The sequence below is a fragment of the Hyperoodon ampullatus genome, assembly GCF_949752795.1.
Source record: "Hyperoodon ampullatus genome assembly, chromosome: 9".
NCBI lineage: Eukaryota > Metazoa > Chordata > Mammalia > Artiodactyla > Ziphiidae > Hyperoodon > Hyperoodon ampullatus.
In genome coordinates, this window is record NC_136922.1 from 14,197,065 (window position 1) to 14,219,784 (window position 22,720).

The 22,720-nt window shown below is 36.9% G+C and overlaps 1 protein-coding gene across 1 annotated transcript in view; it reads right to left on the reverse strand.

Moving 5' to 3' along the window:
* NAMPT (nicotinamide phosphoribosyltransferase) overlaps nucleotides 1–22,520 on the reverse strand; it is a gene marked incomplete at both ends in the record, with an annotated part of 36,419 nt that extends 13,899 nt beyond the window's left edge. The window contains 6 exons of the mRNA XM_079711067.1: nucleotides 3,208–3,344; nucleotides 3,913–4,071; nucleotides 9,389–9,517; nucleotides 11,706–11,809; nucleotides 13,771–13,927; nucleotides 22,464–22,520. Of these exons, the coding sequence (XP_079567193.1) occupies nucleotides 3,208–3,344; nucleotides 3,913–4,071; nucleotides 9,389–9,517; nucleotides 11,706–11,809; nucleotides 13,771–13,927; nucleotides 22,464–22,520 (743 nt within the window). The remainder of the gene's footprint in view (nucleotides 1–3,207; nucleotides 3,345–3,912; nucleotides 4,072–9,388; nucleotides 9,518–11,705; nucleotides 11,810–13,770; nucleotides 13,928–22,463) is intronic.
* Between the last annotated feature and the right edge of the window lie 200 nt (nucleotides 22,521–22,720).

Sequence of the window (22,720 nt, forward strand, 5' to 3'; positions counted from 1 at the left end):
ACTTTTCTTATGCTGGGGATGGCAGAGCATGCACATTTCAGGGGTATAAAGACTTAGCTACCCAGAACTACTCTCATCTGAAATGGAGAGAGAGCATATTTATATAAAACTCATTTTACAGTGAACAAAGTAGCTATGATGCCAACTCTCCACTTAATGCAAGTAACTGCAGGCTAAAGGGAAAATTAAGACATGGATAAAGAGAAGCCCCTCCCTCATATCAAGAATTGCTATGGTCCCCTTTATAAGGGAGAGAATTAAGCTCAAAGAGTACCAACACTGGAGAGCTTTGCAATGTAAGAACAAACTCTTAGAGTTGAGAGGTCACTGTTTATGCACTTATTTTTTACTAGCATTGTTATCAATACAGTCAACTAACTCTGCTGTTTGTGTGTATCACGTCTAGCAAACTTAATGGTTCATTTTTAGTCTTTATCTTACTTGCTTTCTCTTTGGCATGTGAACTTTCCTGAAGCTTTCTTTCCCAATGACTTCAGTGACATATCCCATGTTTTGATTTTTTCCCCCATTCTTCTATGGGTCCTCTTCAGTCTCCCCTAGATGCTCTCCTTTCTCAATATGACCTGGGACTCTGGTCTCTCTCTACACCTCCCTGTGTGAAAAACACTCAAAGCTTTTAAAAAATACCTTTGTAGTGAGTTTCCAAAATCTGTACCTTAGCCCAGGTTTTTTTTTTTCTGGACTACAGATCCATTTTGTTAGGGAGGAAAATGAGTTTTTTCGTCTCATCGTCCCACAGACATTTCCCATAGCACCCTCCACATAATCTAATCATAATAACATCTAGTATAATATTTGGTATATGGAGATCATAAGTATTTGTTCAATGAATTCTACTTAATTAATTTAATTTGATACCTTTCCAAAGTTTGAGGAAGAGTTATGTAATTGAATATTTTCAAGTCCAGATTCATATATTCTTTAAGAAAATATTTATAACAATAATGGCAATGTTCTAAATTTTAGCGTTTTCTTATTTTAAAGTTATCTTGGGTGTTAGTTCATTTTCCCTCAATGACCTTCTGATGTAGGAGATGTAACATTTTAGCTCCTCCTTTTGTTGCGTTGGATGGAGGAACTGAAGAACAGAGATAAATGACTTGCCCAAGGCCACCCAGTATGTCAGCTGTAAGGTCACTCAGATTTCCCAACTTTCAGTCTAGAGCTCTTTTCACTATACTTTGCTGTTGTTTAAACGACTTGTCTATTTTAAGAACATCTGACACATTAAGGAGTCAAATTTGCTGATGTAGTAAATATTACGAGACTACAAAAATACAATAGATTTTCAACCTGTTTTAACATGAATGCCCTAAGGAAGATATCATCTTTATTCTCAGATGTATAGTATCATACTCATGATGTTATTACTTTGAAACAAAAGCATCAATGAAGAGTCTAATATATGGGTACTACAAGAAGTTTTTTTAAAGGTGTACATATATCTAAGACCAAAAATAAAAATACTGCAACCCTAAAATCCTGGTCTGTTAATGTCACTCTTATTTTCCCAGTTTCACCAGTCTTGAAACTTACATGTGAAAGTATTCAAGTCCCTACTAACAAAGCAATGCTAATATACGTTAGCTGAATCTACCCTCTGCTGAGCCCCAATTCAGATCATCACGCTCCAGCAGTTTCACCTCCCAAAGCCAATGCTCATGTTTATCCCCTTCTTTCCATTTATTTAGCCACTTGGTTCTGAACCTCATCATCTCTCAAAACTACTGCAACAGCTTCCTGTAAATCCTCCTTTTCATTTCTATTTTTCAATTCATAAGAGAGCCCACTATTAATCTTTCTACAATAGTGCTCTGATGACATCACTTCTTTGCTCAAAAACTTCAATGCCCACTCCCATTTGAACATGGACTTAGAATAATCTAGCATGATGAGCAAATAAGTTAACATTCAATATCAAAATAAATTTGAGGGTGTTTACTAACCTGTCTTTCCACTCTACCCTACGTTCCCTACAAAATCTCCCTTATTCCCTAAACACATCCATATTTGCCTCTTTCGTCCTTGCTCTTTCAGGACAATGCTTAACACATGGTAGGCGTGTAATAAATACTTAGAGAATCAATAATCTCCTAATGTCTGCCATTAAGTTTTACCAATCATTCAAGAAGTCAAGGTTTGCGTACCATCTCTATAAAACCTTTCCTGATCCAACCCTACCAGTGGAACATGAGCCTACTTCGCCTTCCTTTGCACTGCTAGAGCACTTTAATTGTACCTCTTTAAAAGCACTTAACAGAGCACAGGGCTGCTGGTGTACTAGTTTTAATCCAAAAGATAGGATTAATTCTTTATATCTTTCTATCCCCTGTAGCACCCAGTAGACTGCCTGGGATCAAAGCTCAGCTTTATTCACTGCTGGTTTTAGCACCCTGCAATATTCAAGTACGAGTAGAATTTAATAAACTGCCCTGAACTAATTACATTAAATAATTTTTGTTATAAGAGCCAGAAATAAGGTTTGGCATACATTTAAAAAACTCCACTAACTTTCAATAAAATTAACTCTAGGACCAGAGCAGCTGTAGCCTAGATTATAATTTTGTCTTCTAGTTTAACTTGAGATGTTTTAGTAAAATCAGATAAGGAAGCGTAAGAAGACTCTAACACTCTTCCTTTCATCAAAAGGGCTAACTTGCTCATCTACAATTGAGGGTACTGGGTTCAGAAGATAACTTCCAGAACAAAGATAAGTGAAGTCATGTAGAAAGCAGGGAAAGGGAAAACTGACCAGGTTTCACAGTGAGCGTTCAGAAGATAACTTCCAGAACAAAGATAAGTGAAGTCATGTAGAAAGCAGGGAAAGGGAAAACAGTGACCAGGTTTCACAGTGAGTGCTTCTAGACTTAATGAATACAACCTATCTGCACACGGCAATAGAGAAGCTAAAAAAATCCTTAAAATAAAACCTACAGAGCAATATATATAAGAGCTGGAAAAAAGCTCCTAAATTGTTTCTATTAGGACAGTTACAAGTTCTCTACCTCCCCGAGACCAGTCTTTATACAGAGTATGAATACTGAATTAGTATTGCTTAAATTCATGAAGATTTACTGTACTACCTGGCTCTGTAGTTAAACAAAACATCACTGAGTTACAAGAATGAAAAAATTTAGTTATAGAAAACCAAGGTTAGATAATAGGAGGATGAAAACAGAATTTTACCTGTGTTCTGCCGCTGGAACAGAATAGCCTGGAACAGGATCTTTCGTTCCATAGTATTTTTTAATTAAAGCAATTCCTGCTACTGTATCTGTTCCTTTGAAGTTAACCAAATGAGCAGATGCTCCTATGCCAGCAGTCTGGAAAATAAACCATAAACCAAAATCCAAAAAAAGAAAAAGACCCACACTTGAGGTATAGAGCATAGCCCCCAAAGCAATTATTGTCTTCAGTTATTCTTAAAGAGATTTTTAACTATTATCAGAGATAATAGTTTCTTATTGCAAAGATCCAGTTTTTCCTAAATATTTAAGGATTCAACTGTTACCTCCTCAAAGAGACCTATTTAATAGTGATCCACCCCCACTTCCCATCACCTCCTTTTCCCTTACTCTGCCTTGGCTTCCCTGTAGCATTATCTGACATCTGCTAATATTTATTTTATCTGTTTATCCATCTGTCCATCCATCCATCCAATATATAAAGGACAAGGATGTTTACTGAAGGCTTTATTTCAGGTATTTCTAAAATAGGCTAACACATCTTAGGTATTTAATGTATATCTCTGACTAAATCTCTGGAATTTCAAAATGTGGCCGACTTAGAAGCAAGATCAATCCCAGTAACTTTCCCAAAACTTTACAGTGGTAACCGTAACCTAACCGACAATCCACATTTTATTAATTGAGGTTCACTTCAGTTTCTTACCTCTTGGGAGGAGACTCCTCTGTAGCCAAAATCATGTAACTTGTACTCCAGACCATCTAAGTTACCAGACGTTTCTAACAAATATTTGGCCAATATTTTCTTCTGCTCTCTAGAATTTGTGGCCACTGTGATTGGATACCAGGACTGAACAAGAATAGTCTGTAGTAATAAAATCAACCACAAACATTAATACATAAAAAATTGGGTTCTTTCTAAGGAAAATCCTAGCTTTCTCTGGAGGTATGTCCTGGACTTCCATACTACTAGAAATACCAATTGGACATTTCAACTGTATGGCAGGACGCCTACCACATGCATTTCAGATACAGTGCCGAGCTCAACTCTCAAATCCGCAACACAAAGGATAAGCAAACTCAGTCCTTAACAGTAGAGAACGTCAAATTACCTATTTTCCATCCAAAGCTCCAAAGAAGCAAATAATATTTAGAAAGACTATCTGTGATGAAGGACCAATGTATTTTTTTATTTTCAATCTATTGTGGACCAATAGTTTTATAAAATATACTCACACTTAGATGTTGAGGCAATTGCCATAAACGTTTCTAAACGCTTATCCTTGATTTCTGTATTTAATGTGGACCTGCATCCAAGAGTTCATGGACCAGCACTGGTCCTTGGACTACATCTTAAATAGTCTACATCTAAAGAAGTTATTTATTTACTCCTCTAGGTAGTACTGGATCTAATTTTTCCTTGGATCTAACATGACTACTGGTAGGTTATGTACTTGAGGTATTTTTGTGTAGCACTAGACAATTCTATTCATTGAGCTATGCTTTATGTCCTTGGCTTTTATCAAAAGTCATTATAAGAGAGCCACATGAAACATTTCTGCATATGCTATAAACTTGTGAGGTCGCTGTCTATTTTGTAACTCAGTTCCTATTACACAGGTTCCCAAATGAGGAAATGAAAGAATTGCTGGGTTCCTACTTTCTGCTAAGAACTGTCCCTTGGTTTCCCCTTTTTCCTTGGCTGCCAGGAAACTCCAAAGGAAGTCTGATGCTTAATTACAGCAACTATACTAATTATTATAGCTTAGGAATTCACTCCTCCATTCTAGGATCATAATTTTCTATCTTTTATTTTGTAAACCAGATAGTCTGCTATTACAAGCAGCTTCAAATTTGTTTTAGAAAGAGCTGCTAAGACGACAACAACATCTGTGCTCACTCAAAAAGCTATTTACTTCCTTAATTAAATTTTACAAAACAATCTTTTACTGAATACCAGCTAAGTGACCAATAAATAAGTAAAAACAAACAAAAAGATTATTTAACCTTGGACTTCCCAACTCAGTCACCTAAGAAAAACTGCAGCATTGGATTCCTATGATTGATTAACTGTGGCTCCAAATTCTTTGCAGCTCCTCCCATCAAGAGATGGAATCTATCTCTTCATCCCTTGATTCCGAGCTGTCCTTTTGATTTGCTTTTGACCAACAGAAATGTAGCAGAAGCCATATTTATGACTTCCAAGCTTCTGTTTCAAGAGGTTTTATAGCTTCTACTCTCATTTTCTTAGAACCTCGAGACTGCTGTGTTATAAAGGAGCCTAAGTCATGAAAAGAGGTCCAGCAGTCCCAGTTACCTGAGCTGAGGCCCAGACATGGGAGTGAGGCCATTTCAGGCTGTTTTATCCGAGCTGAACCCTCAGCTGAATGCAGACTCATGTAAGTCCAAGCAAGACCAGCAAAGAACCATCCAGTCAACCACAGAATCATAAGAAATAGCAGTTGTTTTATCTTGGGGTAGTTTGTTACATAACAGTAGAAAACTGACGCAACTCCTAACTTGAACTCTATGATAAATCACCTCTATCTAAGCATTCCGCTCCGGACATTCTTCTTTCGTAATTTCAGTGTTTCCACTGCCAGTGCCCATGATTATCCTACTTCTAATCTTTAGCTTCTCTGACATACTCTTTATACTGCACTGGTTATCCTTCTAATGTTACGAGATTTATTCAGGTTTTGTCATTCCTTAAAATCCTTTAATGGCTATCTATTGTCCACAGAGGAAGAAGGCCAATTCATGTTGAAATTTGAGGGCTTTTACAAACTTGCCTTGTTTACCATCTAAAGATTTATCCGTTACGGTATTTTCCACTTTTATGCTATAGTCTCCCTTGGGCTACTTGCCATTCTAAGAATACCTCACCTTTTCCTGTCCCTTATTAAAAGCTTATTTTCCACTTCATGATATCTTAGACAGAATTCCCTATTTTTGCTACCAATTCAGCATTCTTACTTATATTAGTGGTTAGTTAAGAATAAATTGCTCCTCCTCCAAAGGCCCTTAAGTAAGACATATGTTACTCTAATTTCTGTGCCCAGCATTTTTTGGGTATATAACTGTAATCAATACTCATTTGAATTTAATTCAATCAACTCTCACATTTTTAATTTAACTTAGATTGATATTATCTAGGAGTATGAGAAAGATAGAAAACATAATGTGAAAAACTCTAGTTGAGTTATAAAGGTAGAAGATTGACCTTACCCCTCGAAAAATGCCAGGGAAGGAGAGAAATAACTATGAGACACAGTGATCCTTCACATCACCATTTCCTTTTCATAGTCCAACAAAATCAGCTTAAATTATACTCTTAATAAAATCACTCCCCTTTAAAAAAGATCACTGTAGGTGTAAGCAAGGGAAAAAAAGGCAAGTTAGTTTGGGTTAATCCAAGGTCTAACAAAGTGGCCTTGTTGGAAACTTCTGCAAAAACAGCAATTTGCCCACACAAATCAAGATAAAATTTTTAGCTGAAAACTAAGACTAAAGTAAACGAACCTGCAAGTTTTATTTAAGAAGTGTTCATTATAACGTTACTGTCCAGGATGAGGAATTTTAAAGAATAAGAAATGGTGTGGTATAGTAGAAAGGGGACTGGACCTACACTGTTAACTAGCCCGTTCACCTCTCAGGGCTCAATTTCCTCATCTGTGAAATGAGGGCATTTGATCAATGTAATAGTTTCAAAGTCATCTTTTCTTTTTAACAGCAAAAAGGTATTGTTTTGTTTTTTTTTTGGTTGGAAGAAATGGTTAAGTTTAGCCCAATATGCTCATTCTTCAGCCCCTCATAAGTCTGAGACACCTCTGAAGAACACTTAGGCTCTCTTAAACATGTTTTGAAATCTGATTTGAGGACTAAGGTTTCTTCTAGCACCGATACCGAAATTGATAAAGCAATTCAATAATTTTAGTGGATTTTAAAATTCAGTATACAGTGAATCAAAGAATGTTATTAATAACTTTGCACTGGGAATTCCCTGGCGGTCCAGTGATTAGGACTCAGCGCTTTCACTGCCCGGGTTCAATCCCTGGTCAAGGAACTAAGATGCAGCAAGCTGCGCAGTGTGGCCAAAAACAAAAAACAAAAAAACACCACACACACACACACACACAAACTTTACACATACTGGCAAAGGGAACTGGAAGGAATACTACTTAGTACTGTTATTTAAAATGTTTTAAATCAAGGATTTCCTGAAGAAAATCTCAAGTTTTTAAATAACAAGTTTGTTGGATTTGGTAACAGATTCCATTTATAAGGTGGTAAACTTGGGCTGGAGATGGATAAGAGGAAGATGAACTTCCTCTAACCCCACACAGAAACCCATGAAAGAGGAAAAGTGACTCTGAGAAAGCAGCTTCTGGAGACTTGGTATTTAGATTACACAGTTTTTTATAAAACATAGGATCTATCACAAAGGGATTGTTTCAGAACATATATTTTTGTGCCTTAGATAAAAATACCTACCAAGGAATGAAATTATTTAAATAATATACATGAGAATAGGAGGTAAACTCAATAAGCAAATGAAAACAGGGAATTTTGTTTTCTTCAAAATCTAACAGTCTCATATTGGATTTTATGTTTAATAATTTTTAAACTAAAAATATTTTTATATTTACTAAGAAACTACTGCTAAGATGGCCATATATAAACTTTTTTACTTTACAGTTTTTTTTAGTGAAATACACCAAAATAACGATTATTAAAACAGGTAGTTAAAAAAACATTTTTTTTAAGGCTAGTGTTTTTCACTTTCTTAAGAGGATAAAGAAAAACATACATGAAAAGCAAGGCAGACTTGGAACTAGTTCTCTGCTGAACATCTGCTTTATGAAACTCCAGTTCAACACAGGGGAAGAGTACTTATTGACTAAATCCTCAATCAGAAAACTAAAAAGAAAAAAAAGTGAAGAAAGGTGATTCACAGGTGATTTTCCAAATAAGATTTATCTGTTTGGGATCTTCTGGCACTGAACCTAAAGGATACACTAGGTGATGCAGTTCAGAACGCTTCTACTCGTTTTATAATGCCTTCCCCTCAAAATAAAATATCTGCCAGTAAAATAGCATGAGAACTGTTAATAATACGTTTCCTTTTTACTCTGAGTTCATGAGTTAATTCAAAGTTTTAAGACATAGCAGTAAACTATTTTAAATCTTTACTTTAGTTAATTGTTCAGTTTCAGAGCCTGTTAGGCTATTATTAATTGATTGCCCACCCAGAGTCTAAAAAGAAAGTTTTGAATTTCCTGTTGACTTAGCAAAAATGTATTTCAAAAATATTCCTGACCTCTTACTTTTTCTAAACTTTTTCCAGTCTTTATAAATGAACCTCAAATGTACTTTTTTTATAATAGAACAACAAATTAGTTTAACCAATACATTAATAAGACAAAGAGTATCAAGCACTAAGTAAACACCTCTCAGATAGTGGGGTGACATTATTCTATGGTCACTTCCTAGGATATTTCCTCTTATAGATAAAAATCTAAGCTATTGATAATCGAATTAGATTATTAATATCAAAGCGATGAGGCTGTGAAAACATGACTGCTTAAGTATAGATACCAGGAAAACAAACAAAGCCTTGTAATATAAACTCACAGCCTATAATGTACTCTCCTTTTGAGATTAGAAATTAAAACCATCAGTGAATCTTGAATATATTTAAATGAGAAATACCAGGTGGTAGAGTCTAGGCCCTAAACTGATTAGATAAGAATAAAGAAAACAGCTACTAAGAAGTTGAACAAAATTCTTTTAGTCTAACTGGAACAGAACAGCCATAAAATGTCTTAAGTTACTAAAAATACACCTGTGCTGTTTTCGTAATCTTTCTCTATGATGGTATATATTTAGGATTACAACAAATAAGATGGAGGCCAACTGAGCTTTAACAGTAATAATTCTTTACAATTTGATTTTAAAATCTCAGAAGACTAGATTATACTGGAAGGAAACTTAAAGATTATTTAGTCCAACTGTCATTTTATAGGTGAGGAAATTGAGGCCTGGAAAGGCTTAGTAAATTGTAGGAGGTTACATAACTTTATTGGTAGCATTTTTAAAACTAGAATCCCAGTTGAATGGTTTTTACATCTACAATTAATGTTAAGTAAAAGTGAAAAGCAAAACAAAACAAAACAATTCACCTCAATCCAATTTGTAAGCCAGTAACACTCTGGATCTGTGTTTTCCACTGTGAAGAGAACATTTCCTCTGGGAATGACAGAGCCCTCAGGAACAGCTTTTACTTCTATTGGAAGATGCCCATCATATTTCTGGTAAGAGACAATAATGAAATTATTAATTCAACAGGTGGTATGCCATTACCTGTTTAAATAAGGTTCTTTATATTTTACAGAAGCTAAACTTACTGTCATAGAAATTGCAATTGTAGATCTTATTATATTGCTAGTAATCTGGTCAGAATATCCTTATCCTCCTGAAATAAAATTAGCTAAAATGATTAACAGTTTAGTACTAGCATTAATTTTTAAATTTTATGCTGTAAAAGTACTTCTGCTAAGCAAATTTGTCACTTGAAGAGAATTTCAAACTGATTTCAAAACAAAAAAGTTGTTTTCCTATTCTTTCCAAAAAAAAGACAAGAGTTTATTCCAACATATTCTAAGAGCACTATCTTTCTTCTAAGTAGGTCATTTTCATAAAAGAAAGGCTAAAGACTGAAAGATAAAATAATGGACTGCTATTAGAGAGCACAACAAAATGAACAAACAAAAAGAAAAAGAGAGCACTCCTTGCCAGTAGAAGAATCTTAAATAGGTTTTCTCTATCCTGGTAGTGGACCTGATACCATTTTGGTAGTAGAGAGACCAATCATAAGTATACTTTCTAGAGCTTTGGCAGTCGATATCCAAGTGCAACAATTCTCTCCCAAATTAGGCTGAGGATATAGTGGCTATATGGTATGTTACTAGATATTTAATTACGCCTCCCCCCTTTTAAAGTTAAAAGCTGTGGCTAACTTTTGGCTAGTAAGGTTTATTTATGTGATTTGGGACAAGGTAACTAGATAAAACAAAAAAGTCATGTTAGAGCAGAAAGAATAATGCCTTAAAATCCTAGCTTGGGTGCAAAAGCAGGTAGGAAACTGTGGGCAAGTCATTTAGAATCTCAAGGTCTCAGACTCCATGCTTGTAAAAGGGGTTACACAAGATTATCTCTAGGGAATCTATGAATCCCTAAGATTCTCTGAATATAAAATAAAAAGGTTTACCACCCTGACCACTGAGAATTCTATTACTAAGCATAGCACTTAACTTACCTATAACTATAATCCTCACAACAAACCAAATGGGTTAAGTGCCAACCAAATGAGTTAGCCAACATAACCAAAATATGTTAGCCAACATATTTTACTGACCTTACTCAAGATATGGGAAAACTAGCAGCGTGCTTACTCAACTTCTTCAAAGACCAATAATTACCAAACAGTAAAATTCAATATTACGATACAGGCAGGAAAGTTAAAGTATTTCTAATTACTTTGTGTTTGATCGTTTACAATGAAAAAGACATTCATTTTAAAGATAATGAACACTTAACATAGCAAGATGCCAACAGATCCCATTCCCAACCTATCTTTGTAACAGAGAAAACCACCAGGGGACATTCAACACTTACGACTCAATTCCCATGTCTTTGGATGCCCAAAAGTTTAAGCAAGGAATCCAAACATGTTAGGTAGGAATATTACAGTACAGTAAAGAATGAAAATTAACTTCATAGATTTGCACCAAACCATTCTTCTAACTATTCAGTAAGGGAAACGTCCTAGAAGTATTGCACAGTGACAGACTCACAGTATCTATTTTCCTAGATAATGTACAGTCCAGAAAATAGGCTTAAATTTTCAAATTGCCAAATAATCATGCTCTTTCTTAACTATAATGTATTTTCAAAGAAAGGATTAAATTACCTTTCTGAAAAATGTTATTTAAATTGTAATACATATTACAACAAATTACTTAGATATGCTATAGATTTTAGATACTAATGATGTGTTACCAGGAAAAAAAAAATTAAACATTACCATTAACTTTTCACAAGAATGTTTAAATAGCCATTAAATTTATAGGGTCACAGACAGAAAAGAGTTATAATTACAGTTGACCCTAGTACAATGCGTGTGTTAGAGGCACCCGCCCTCCTCTGCACAGTCAAAACTCCATGTATAACTTACGGTCAGCCCTCTGTAACTATGGTTCCTCTGTATCTGTGATTCTGCATCTGTGGATTCTACCAACTGCAGACTGTGTAGTACTGCAGTATCTACTACTGACAAAACTCCACAGGTATGTGGACCCACGCAATTCAAACCTGTGTTGTTCAAGGTTTGAATACCTGTGTTGTGTATAGTCTAATCTATTCAAATTCCATGGCAAGAAATGCTGAACTAAAAGCAAAACCAAAATACATAGGTCAAAACATGAAACCATTTTTTACCTCGAGAATGTAGTTCCATCCCTTTTCATTAAAGACATCGTCTTGGAAATGCTCTTTGTACACCTCTTTGGCTTCCTGGATCTTCTCTTTGGTCACTACTTTACCTAAAAAAATAAACATCTCCTGTTTACATTTCTAGAGGCATGCTGTGAGTTGCTGAGTTGTCATAGGATTAATGTCTCTAGCTATTTTGCCCATTCTGTGGATTAAAACAACTAGAACTGAGGTTAAATGATTCACCCAGAGTCAACAGCAGAGTCAGAAAAGGAATTTGCACTTCTAACCACTCGCTCTAAGCATAAATGTTAATTTCTTATTTGAAAAGCAAATTTGCAATAGAAGAGATTATTACATGTATAGTATTTTTTAAAAATCACAGTAATAAATTAACTTTTGGGAGATTTAAAAAAAATCTCTATTAATTTATACAGTCTTCAGACTTGAGAGTAAGCTTTTGATAGGTGGCTTTCCAGGTGAATCTGCTCACTTTATTCATAAAGGATGTCTTTGGGGCTGATAATCCAATAATTTTTACAATGCCTAAGTTTCTGCCCCCCAAGTACACTTTTTGCTAACTTCATCTGTAAAATGAAGATAATAGTAGAGTACCTACTTTTAGAGCGGTTGTGAGGACGAAATGAGTTAAGACATCTGAATTAAAGCACTTAGAATAACGCTGGCCTATAACACAATATATTTTAGCTGTAATTAATAATAAATAACACTTTATAAAGTTTTTAAGCTGTAGAAAATTGAAGTGTGACATTAGTCTTTGGTAACTTTCTCTAAATAAGATCGCTAGTAAACTCATTTAAAATATCTTGGGTAATCTTCTTGCAATGAAGTACTTTGGATATCCAAGTAGATTTTCAATAGTATAACATATCTGAACTATCTGATCTTAAAATTGCCAAGGTTACAGAAAAACGTCATTATCTGCATAAAATTCAAGTTATTCTGTATTCAATTCTGAGATTACTTTTATTTGAAAAGGTTAGAAATGAAATTTTCCAAAATGTATAAAAACCTTGGGAACTGTTTCTCCCCCCAAATACCATTACAAAATAAGACTAGAAATGGACTTTCAAATAAGAAAGCACAGAAATTATTTCAGGGATTTTTTTCTTCTTTAAAATGCATTTGAGGGACTTCCCCAGTGGTCCAGTGGTTAAGACTCTGCCTTCCAATGCAGGACACAAGGGTTCGACCCCTGTTCTGGGAACTAAGATCCCACATGCCGTGGGGTGCGCCCAAAAACTTATAAAAAAATGCATTTGAGACTAAGTCCACCGTTACAGGTAGTTTTGAAAAATAGGCCTTTAAGGTAAAACTGACTAGCAAAACATATTCTAATTATAATTGCTACCACAATTCAAAATGAGTTCCCAGGTCAGTAACAAATCCTTTATTTTGAATTAATGACGAAAGTCTATTAACAAACCAGATTAGCCTCAGAAAATTATTCACTTTTCTAAATTTATTCCCAATCTTACTAGTTTCAGAAAATCTTTGTCATATTTAGAATACCAAGCACATACATCAAATTATAAAATTTAATGTTTTCAAATTAACAGATTTCTAAAAATTCCAAAACCCCTAAAATAGTTAGGGTAATTAAATAAATATCAAACTAGGGCTTCCCTGGTGGTGCAGTGGTTAAGAACCCGCCTGCCAAGGCAGGGGGCACAGGTTCAAGCCCTGAACCGGGAAGATCCCACATGCTGCGGAGCAAAAAAAGCCCGTGCGCCACAACTACTGAGCCTGCGCTCTAGAGCCCGGGAGCCACAACTACTGAAGCCCGCGTGCCTAGAGCCCGTGCTCCACAACAAGAGAAGCCACAGCAATGAGAAGCCCGCGCATGGCAACAAAGAGTAGCCCCCGCTCACCGCAACTAGAGAAAGCCCGCGTGCAGCAATGAAGACCCGATGCAGCCAAAAATGAATTAAAAAAAAAAATCAAAATTAGACTACTCAAAAATGTACTTAAAATAATACAATAATATAGGAGGAAAACTATGATGAGGTATATAAAAGCAGTGTTTTAAACATATTAGGAAAAACAATACCTTTTAAGTACTTATTAAGAATGTACTGCAACCCATAAAATACTGTTTCCTCATATTTCACCTTCCTTATTTTGGAGTTTTCTGTCTTCTTTTCACGGCATTCAAAGTAGGAATAAACTTTGCTTGTGTTGGGTGGGTACTGTTTATAGTGAGTAACCTATATGAAAGAGAAAATACCTGAATTAGAAAATACTGGAAGAATAGAATGTAAATTATGATAAAAAGAGCTTGAAATTATTTAAAACCAGAGAAACTATACTTATTTGCTGCTGATCAGCTTCTTCTCCTGGCTATAAGGAATAAAAAGTATCATGCTTATTAAGATACTTTTAATAGTTCAGTATCTTAAATTCAAAACCGCAGGAGAGTATTAAATTTTATAAACAAACGGACTGAACTTAAGGAAGTACAAGGCCTCTAAGCTGGACACTTGGAAAAAAAATACCAAGAAAGATCTCATTTACTCTTGGGGAACAGCCTTCATTCGGGAAAGAAAAGCAGCTGCCTGAGGGACAAACACGTGATATAAAAGAATGAACTGAAAGCAGAATTTGGTACTGTTACTCTTTAAGTGTGGAACCCTTGACAAGTCAACAGTCAATGACTTCTCACGACTCTGCTTCATCTGTATAACGAGGTACTGAAAATGACCCCTTCTAGTCTTCATAACGACACTGTGAAAACCTGAATGAAAGCAATAGCAGCAGCAGTGGAAAAAATATCCTGTTTTGTAATCTTTTTCTCAAATTATCTCTGAATTGGGAAATAAATGCCTATCCAATGCAACATCAAATCCTTATGAATTAAAAGATACAAAGAGGCATTATCACAACTTTCTTTTCCATGAATTTGGGTACGAGCCACTGTTGAAAATCTTTCTATTTTTGTTTTAAGAAAAAAAAAGTGTTCATTATAATTTGAATTTTATTATATTTTAATATGGTTACAACATTTTACCAATAAAAAATAACTGGAAGAATAGTGTGTATTTTCCCATTTGAAAGAAGAGGAATAATAATGCCTTAAAGCTTAAGGATAGGGTGGTGAGCCAGGGTAATGGTGGAATAAATCTTTGCAGACCAAGTTTCATGGATGACCACTGTGAACGTAAACCATTTTTTTCTGTTTAGCTCTGATCTCAAGTTTAGGAAAACAAATGTGTTCCTTGTTTGGCTGCACAATCTCAATCCTAGAAAAACTTGGTCTTAACCTAAAGAAACTTTGTGGCTTTGCACAAAAATTCTAAAATGAATACAGAGAGAGAGAAAAAAAGTCACAAGTGTTTAAAATATGTTTCCTTTCTAATAGAAGCAAACTGCAACTCTATAAAAATAGCACCCTGATGCAGCTCATAGATAATCCTGGAGGTGAATCTTTATGTTAATATGTGGTCTGACTGCCTAAGTCAGGTAAGAGAGCTGGAACTTTCTGTTTCGCTCAGGTACACATATCTATACACTACAAGGTATAAGGAGGCCTCATCAAAACCTACAAGTGTATGTCAGTTTTTTTAAAGTCAGAACCCAGGGACTGATAGCAGTGTAAGTTTAAGATTTAAGAAGTAGCTAAGTGAAATAGCTAACACAGAATCCAGAGCACTTAAGTCCACTAGCCGATTCACTAAAATGCAAAAACATGTATATATATGAACGATACCATAGTAATAAATGACTACTACTTTTAGCTACTTAAGAAACTGATTAGAAAAAGATATCACCACTTGAAAATGTAACCAAGATGTATATAAAAATGAAAATGTCCAGTTTATAATCTAAATAACTCCAATTCCCTTAGTGGGAATAAGCAGTGAGGTGGAAGAAAAGTCAACCACGATGAAGTAAAATTTGAATAAAGTCAGATTCATAGCTGTGTCTCAACAGTTACGTTTGACCTTCTTTACAGTTCAGATACTTAATGGTGCATCTTTATAAGTTTACTTTTCCTCTATCAGATTTAAAAATATTAGAAGGCAAATGAATTATTTTCATCTTCTGAGTAGATTAAGCAGTCAAAAGGTGAATGGGAACGGTCCCTAAGCTATTTAACTCCATCTTTGTCTAAAAGTATATTAAAAGTTTTCCACCGTACAGATACAGTTCCTGTTCAGGACAATAATTAAATATGTTTATAATTTTAAAGCTTTACTTCAGTTGTATTCTTTAATTATGGTACTTAAAACCCTTGCATAAATATTCAGAATGCCTCTCTGAAAACAAACGTTATTAAAAATACAAAATTGTCTAGGCTTAATTAGAAATGAAGTATGACTTCTAAAATCTTCTTTGGAGAAACTTAAAACTGTTTCAGAATTTAGCTAAAGAATCTAAGTCACGTAAGGCAAACTCTCTGGCAATTAACTATGAAACATAATTTACTATCAACCACCTACTCACACCCAATATGTTTAAAGAGGAAGAAAACAGTATTATTCAAATCTATTTATATTGGCATATATACATTGTTTTAATGGGAAAAATTTTTAAACAGAGCTTCTTAGTAAATACTTTCTAAGAATATAGCCAATAGATAATTCTAGTTTTGCTAGGTTTACTGTCCTCTTCATTTTACTTTCTGCTAAACTTATCACCCTGAGCCCCTTGGAACTTTCACCAGAAAATGAGATGATATAGCAGAAATACAAATCAATAAATTGTTATTTTATAAATAGTTCATGCATTTACAAATATATACTCTGTACCAACTGTGTATCAGGCACTGTTTCAGATGCTGAGGATGGGGAAGTAAAACAGACTGACTGGTCCTTACTCTCATAGGGCTAGGAGGGCTGAGAGATCATAAACAAAATAATTTGAGCTAGATGGATGCTATGAAAAATTAAAAGAAAATGATGGACTAGAAGGGGCCTGGGAGACTAAAGAGGAGGCCAAGAAGGCTTCTCTGAGATAGTAACATGTGAACAAGATCTAAATGACGAGGAAATAGGAAATATCTTGACTTCAGGGACAGGAGAGAATGAAGACCACTGTGGTTGGTGCTTAGAGAATGGGGAGGAGGCACATGGTAAGGTCAGAGAGAGAGAGAGATGCAGGGACAAGATCATGTAAGGCTCACAGGCTACCAAGGAGCTTGAATTTTACCTGAAGTGCAGTGGGAAGCCATTGGCATGCTTTAAGCTGGAGTGAATATGATCTGATTCACATTTGACAAGGATCAGCTTGGCAGAGATGGAGAATGGATTACGGGGTGACCAGAGGGGACACAGAGCATTAAGAGGCTACTGCCAAAGACAAGGTTAGGTGAGAGACTGGCTCAGTATCTTTGGAGAAGTAGGCTGATGGATTAGATTTGGGAATAAAGAGGGGAAGGAATTAAGGATGTCTCCTAGATTTTTGGCTTGAGCAACTGAGTGAATAATGGTGCCATTTACTGAGATGGGGAAAGCCATGGGAGGACTGGGTAGGGAAATCAAGAGCTTAGTTTTAAATATGTTAAGTAAACACTAACAAAAAGTTTCATAATATTCAAAATTAAAGTGACCTGCCAAAAGGGAGCCCTTAAATCATGTTGTTTTTCAGCACTGCTTTGACTTACATCACTAGAGAAAATAGTTGTACAATAAATTTAAAATTACTTATAAGATGAAGAGAAGAAAACAAATTTCTCATAATATCCCTAGCAAACATTACCCCTAAAAATGTTTCCTCAAGTGGCATAGCCTTCCTGCAACTAACGGAGTACTGCCAGTACATAAATATATGTGTGGTAAAGAACAGAGGCACGCAGGAAAATGTAGCTCTTCTAATAAAACTTAGTTTCACAGTTAGTTATGTGGTTGATTTACTTCATGAAAAAATAAGCTTCTAAAAACTGCAATCCCAGATATCCCTGTATAACAGTTCAAGAGAGGTATGAGAAATATTTAAGTTGCATAGAATCTTTCTGTGAAAGCAAAGTATAATTTTCTCCTGAGCTTCTCTAGATTTCCCATAAGGGTGACGCGATATATTTCCAAGAGCTTTCCTCCCACAACGGGATCACATGACCAAAGGCAACTACTACTAACCTCCTTTTACAGTTAATCACTAAGAAATAATCACAAGCCGACATTTTAACAGCACCATGTGTACGGAAGAGCACATGGAATAACAGACCCAAAGTCACAAACTAAGCTATGTTACCTATGTAATCTCTAAGGGCACTCGTAAGAGGCACGTACATTGGCTAAGACTCTCTGCCTCTTCAAAGGTAATGTGCCAGAAACAGCAAAAATCATAACTGATTCCTTCCTCTTTTCAATATTATTCAAGATTTGTCAAGCCCTGGACTTCTGTTGCCCCAGAAAATAATTCATTGCTATTTGGCTTTTGAAGCAATAATAACTTCAAAATACAACTTAAGGATTTTGGGATTACATTATTTTGGTGAAGGGGATAAATTGTAAAACCAGCCATTATCATTATGCTGCCTCTTCCCTTAAATCGGGCAGAGTTCCTGGCAACTTGTACCTTTTTTGCCACACCTTTAAGAGAGATTTCATAAACTGACAAAAAGGATGCCAGTTTCTGGTATTTTTGTTTTGCAAGATACTCTACAATCATTACTGACCTAATCCAATCTTCCTATGAGGTATGTTCATGATTTACATACATGATTTTATTTCTGTTGCCTGGGTTTTTCCTATAATTTATAATATAAAACTTACTGGAAAAACTCTATCCTAAGAATGAACAGCTACTCTCTGACATACAAACTGCAGCAGGACCACGTGTCTCACAAGGCTTAGGCTGCTGCTGTGACCATACTTAAGTGCCTGTTCAGAAGCAGTGAAAGAGAAGCAACTATGAAAAATAGGAACAGCTCAGAGGAAGACACTGCGTAGCTAAAAGTCCAAGGCAGGACTAACTTGCCCATAAGATTTTCATCTATCCCCAAATCTTTTCCTCCAAAAAGCCCCAAATTAAGATTTGTTATTCCGCTACTAATGAGGAAGCAAGCTCTTTTTTAAAAAAAAGCTAACTTGGGTGCTTAATCATCATACATGAATTATATAGCTTCTTTTAACTTTTCTAAAATCAACTTTCACCCATCTTAGATTGTAAGGGACATCTTTCGTACTTTATAATATCTAGTAGGCCTCCAATATTTATTAAATTAATGCATGAAAATGTGCTGAGTTCTAGATAACCATTTTTAAATGACCTTTTGAGAAGCAACCCACACTGGACAGCACATTTCATAACTCACATGTGATGTGGTTTAAACTGTAAATTGCTTAGGGTTTACTTTCTTGTGCTATACATTATTTTTTTCCAACTAGGGCTCAATTGACAACATCATCCATTTTAATCTGCTAACAGGTAAAATGTTCAGAAGTGTTAAAATGATTCTCTGCTGTAGTTTGTTACAAACATTATCTACATAGGAGGGGAAGGAACAATGCAACAGAAATGAATCTTTTAATGATCCGGTTATTCAGAAACTGATCAATGGCTATCCCAGAAATAAGTGAAAAAAATGACCTGTCTCTTTTACAAAAAAACGTTCCAAATACTTTTTAAGCACTGCAATGGCTAAGGCCAGCCCAAACGCACCTTTCTCTAGCTGGCTTAGCACAATGTAAATGTAACACAGTAGATAATTTTCCTTTAAACCATTTTGAAAACATAAATGGTTAACACTTAAGATTAAGTGTCCTTTTCATTTGTAACAAGAACCCAGGATAAGAATAAAAGAAACAACCACATTCACCTATTTCCTTAGTTCATCAATATGTATAATAAAGTATGAGATTACAGAAATGAGTATGTATCTTAAATGCCTCTCCTTTGGCCCAAATTGTCCTGATCCCTCTGGAAAGGATACAAGTGAAAACAAAATTCCCACATGTTGTCATGCGCTTGGACACTATCCCATCTACTTGCAAAACACCTTTCTCTAGTGCCTAGACAGCCAATTATACTTGCTTCAGTTCTAGAAAAAATAAATCAACAATATTCTGCTCTCTTCCACCAATACATCTAAAGCTGTTAGCTCCCTACTTTAACTGGCCAACAGTATGCAAGTACTGATAAGGATATGCATGTAACATTCTCATGTAATTTCCTAATAAAAGTGTAATTTCACTACTTCTAGACTCAAGATTACCATTTCTGTCTCCTCTTCATCTAAGAAGATAAAAAGCCGAAAATGCTAAAGAGGCTATAAGGACTACTAAAAGTGTAAGGAAAATGAAACTTAAACGACTAAATTGTGAGTGTGCAATACACTACTTATTTTACTGTACTGCTGTAAACCACTGGTATAAAACATATCATCCTGACTGAATCCTCTTGAGGGTTTTTTTTGTGGGGGAGGGAGGGAGGGAGGGAAATGAAATATCTTACGAAGATGATAATCTTAAAAGGTTTTACATTCGAAAGGGGAAAAAATACACCAGTCTGACTTGAAAATGTACAGGAATAAACTTTATTAAATAGATGCAAATTCTGCTAGTGCAGTTAAGTATGCCTTGCTAGCAGATGAGAAAACTTTAAGGTAACCACTCTTACCTTTCATCCCAGGAAATTGATGTTAAAGCAGTTTACATTCCTTATATATAATGGCTAGAGGAACTACAAACGAAAGAAGCTTGCACACCGCTTTGTAATGTTTAAACCATTTTGAAAATATAAATGGTTAACACTTAAGTGTCCTTTTCATTTATAACAAGAACCCAGGATAAAAACAGAAGAAACAACCCCATTTACCTATTTCCTTAGTTCATCTTTATGTATAATAAAGTATGAGATTACAGAAATGAATATCTATTTATTTATTTAAATTTATTTATTGTATTTATTTATTTTTAGCTGTGTTGGGCCTTGCGGTGCGCGGGCTTCTTATTGCGGTGGCTTCTCTTGCTGCAGAGAACGGGCTCTAGGCACACGGGCGTCAGCCGCTGTGGCCCACGGGATTAGTTGCTCCGCTGCACGTGGGATCTTCCCGGACCAGGGCTCGAACCCATGTCCCCTGCATTGGCAGGCGGATTCTTAACCACTGTGCCAACAGGGAAGCCCTGAATATATACTTTAAACGTCTGTTTTGTTTTTTTAAAAGTTGGACCAATCAACCTCCGTTTACATTTCCCATTTTCAATAAAATAAGTTACTACATTAAAAAATCTGAAAATTATTTTAAAGATTTAGTTAAGGATAAAGTTCTAGAAAACTATGCATGAGACCATTCTAAAATCACTATTAAAAGTACTCAAAACACTATAATTGAACTAAGAGACCACAAGAGGAGCACAAGTAAAAATATCCTTGATAGCACTATGATATCCTTGCAATTGTGTAGATTTCCACTTTAAAATTACATTTAAAAGACCACTTGTTAAAGAAACTTGGTTCTACTACTTTAAATAATAACCCACCTAAATTATCATAAGTAGAATCGTAAACCAGCTGGGAAGGAAAGTTCAACAGAGAACTTAGGTAAAATGGGATTCTCCAAAATACTTCATTGGAATATTTAAGAAAAAACAAAAAGCAACAAAAACCACAACAAAACCCAAAATCTGAAAACATTATGCTTTAATCACTATATTCCAAACTACCATGCTGCTCAAGTAAAAACGAAAAATTATTCTGCGAAAGTGGAGTTTCCAGTCTGACATGTCATCTTTTAGGTGTCCTGGCTAACAAAGCTTGTTAGCAAAGTATAATCCAGTTTATTTCATATAATTTGGAAACTAGGGGAAAGGATATTTGCCGGATTTCTCTTTAATCACTCTTCCCTTTACTAATGTGTATGAGTTTCAAATAAAATTAACGGGTCAGCTATACATGCAAGCGTCCAATAGCCATAGTAAGAGAATGTTGTGTCGCTTCTCTCTCAACAAGTTCTCCAAGGTTAACTACAGTTCCTTTAACACCTCGTGTTTCACTTTCCTTTTCACAAAAACCTCACAGTGGTCCTAACGGAATAAGGGCAGATCGGCCTTTCCAACAAGAGGTACGGAGCGTGAGTGATCACCAGGAGCAAGGGAGTCTGAAACGGAGCCCAGGGGAGTGGGACGGGGGATCCAGCAGGGCCACCAGGGGCAGCCGGGCCACAGGCACAGGAACGTGGCTGGCTGCTCTGGCACCCCTACTAGGACTTCGCCCACCCGTTCCTCGGGAAGGGGCGTACCTGCCGGCTAAGGGGTGAGCGCGCTCGACTCAGCTCCGCGGGGGAAACCCCACTTCTCAAACCCGGCTCAGTCTTTCCACCGTGGAACCCCAGGGGCCGTTACCTAACTGACCCGCTCCTCGGGCGAGCCCTCGCTCAGCCCGGCCCGGGGCCAAAAGGCCGTGCTCCTGCGGAAGGCGTGAGATCGGCCGGTGACGCCCCAGCCACCCCGGCCGCCGGCCCGCTGAGCCGAGCTTAGCCGCCCCGAGCCCCGGGCAGCGGGCGCGCGGCACCAGCCCGGGCCCGCCTCAGCCCCTCGCCGCGCCCCCCCAACCACGCACCCCCAGGCCCCGCCTCCTGCCGTCTATCCCTCCATCCTTCCTCCATCCCTCCTCCATCCGCCTCCTCCCCACTGCGGCGCCAGCCTCACCTGCCCCTAATCGCCGTCGCCGCCGCCACCGCGCCTTCCCTCGGGGCCGCCTCGCGCCACGACCCCAGCCCGGCCGCCCCTGCCCCGCAGCCTCGCGCTGGTCCCCGACGCGCCCTCTCTTCCTTCGTCACCTGCCCCCACCCCGAGCTTCTACCTTGTACGAGTCGGTGGCCAGGAGGATGTTGAACTCGGCTTCTGCCGCAGCATTCATTTCGGGCCGGAGTGTAGGGGCCGCGCGCCGCGGGCTGCCCGGCGCGGCTGCGAGGAAGGAGAAAAATGGGCTTCACCGCGCTCCGTTGCTTAAGTCACCGCTCTGTCGGAGAGGGAGGGTGAGAGGAGGGGGAAACGGAGCCGGGAGGAGGGACCAGAGGAGGGCAGGCCTGGGAGCCGTGACGCGGCGGGGGAGGCGGC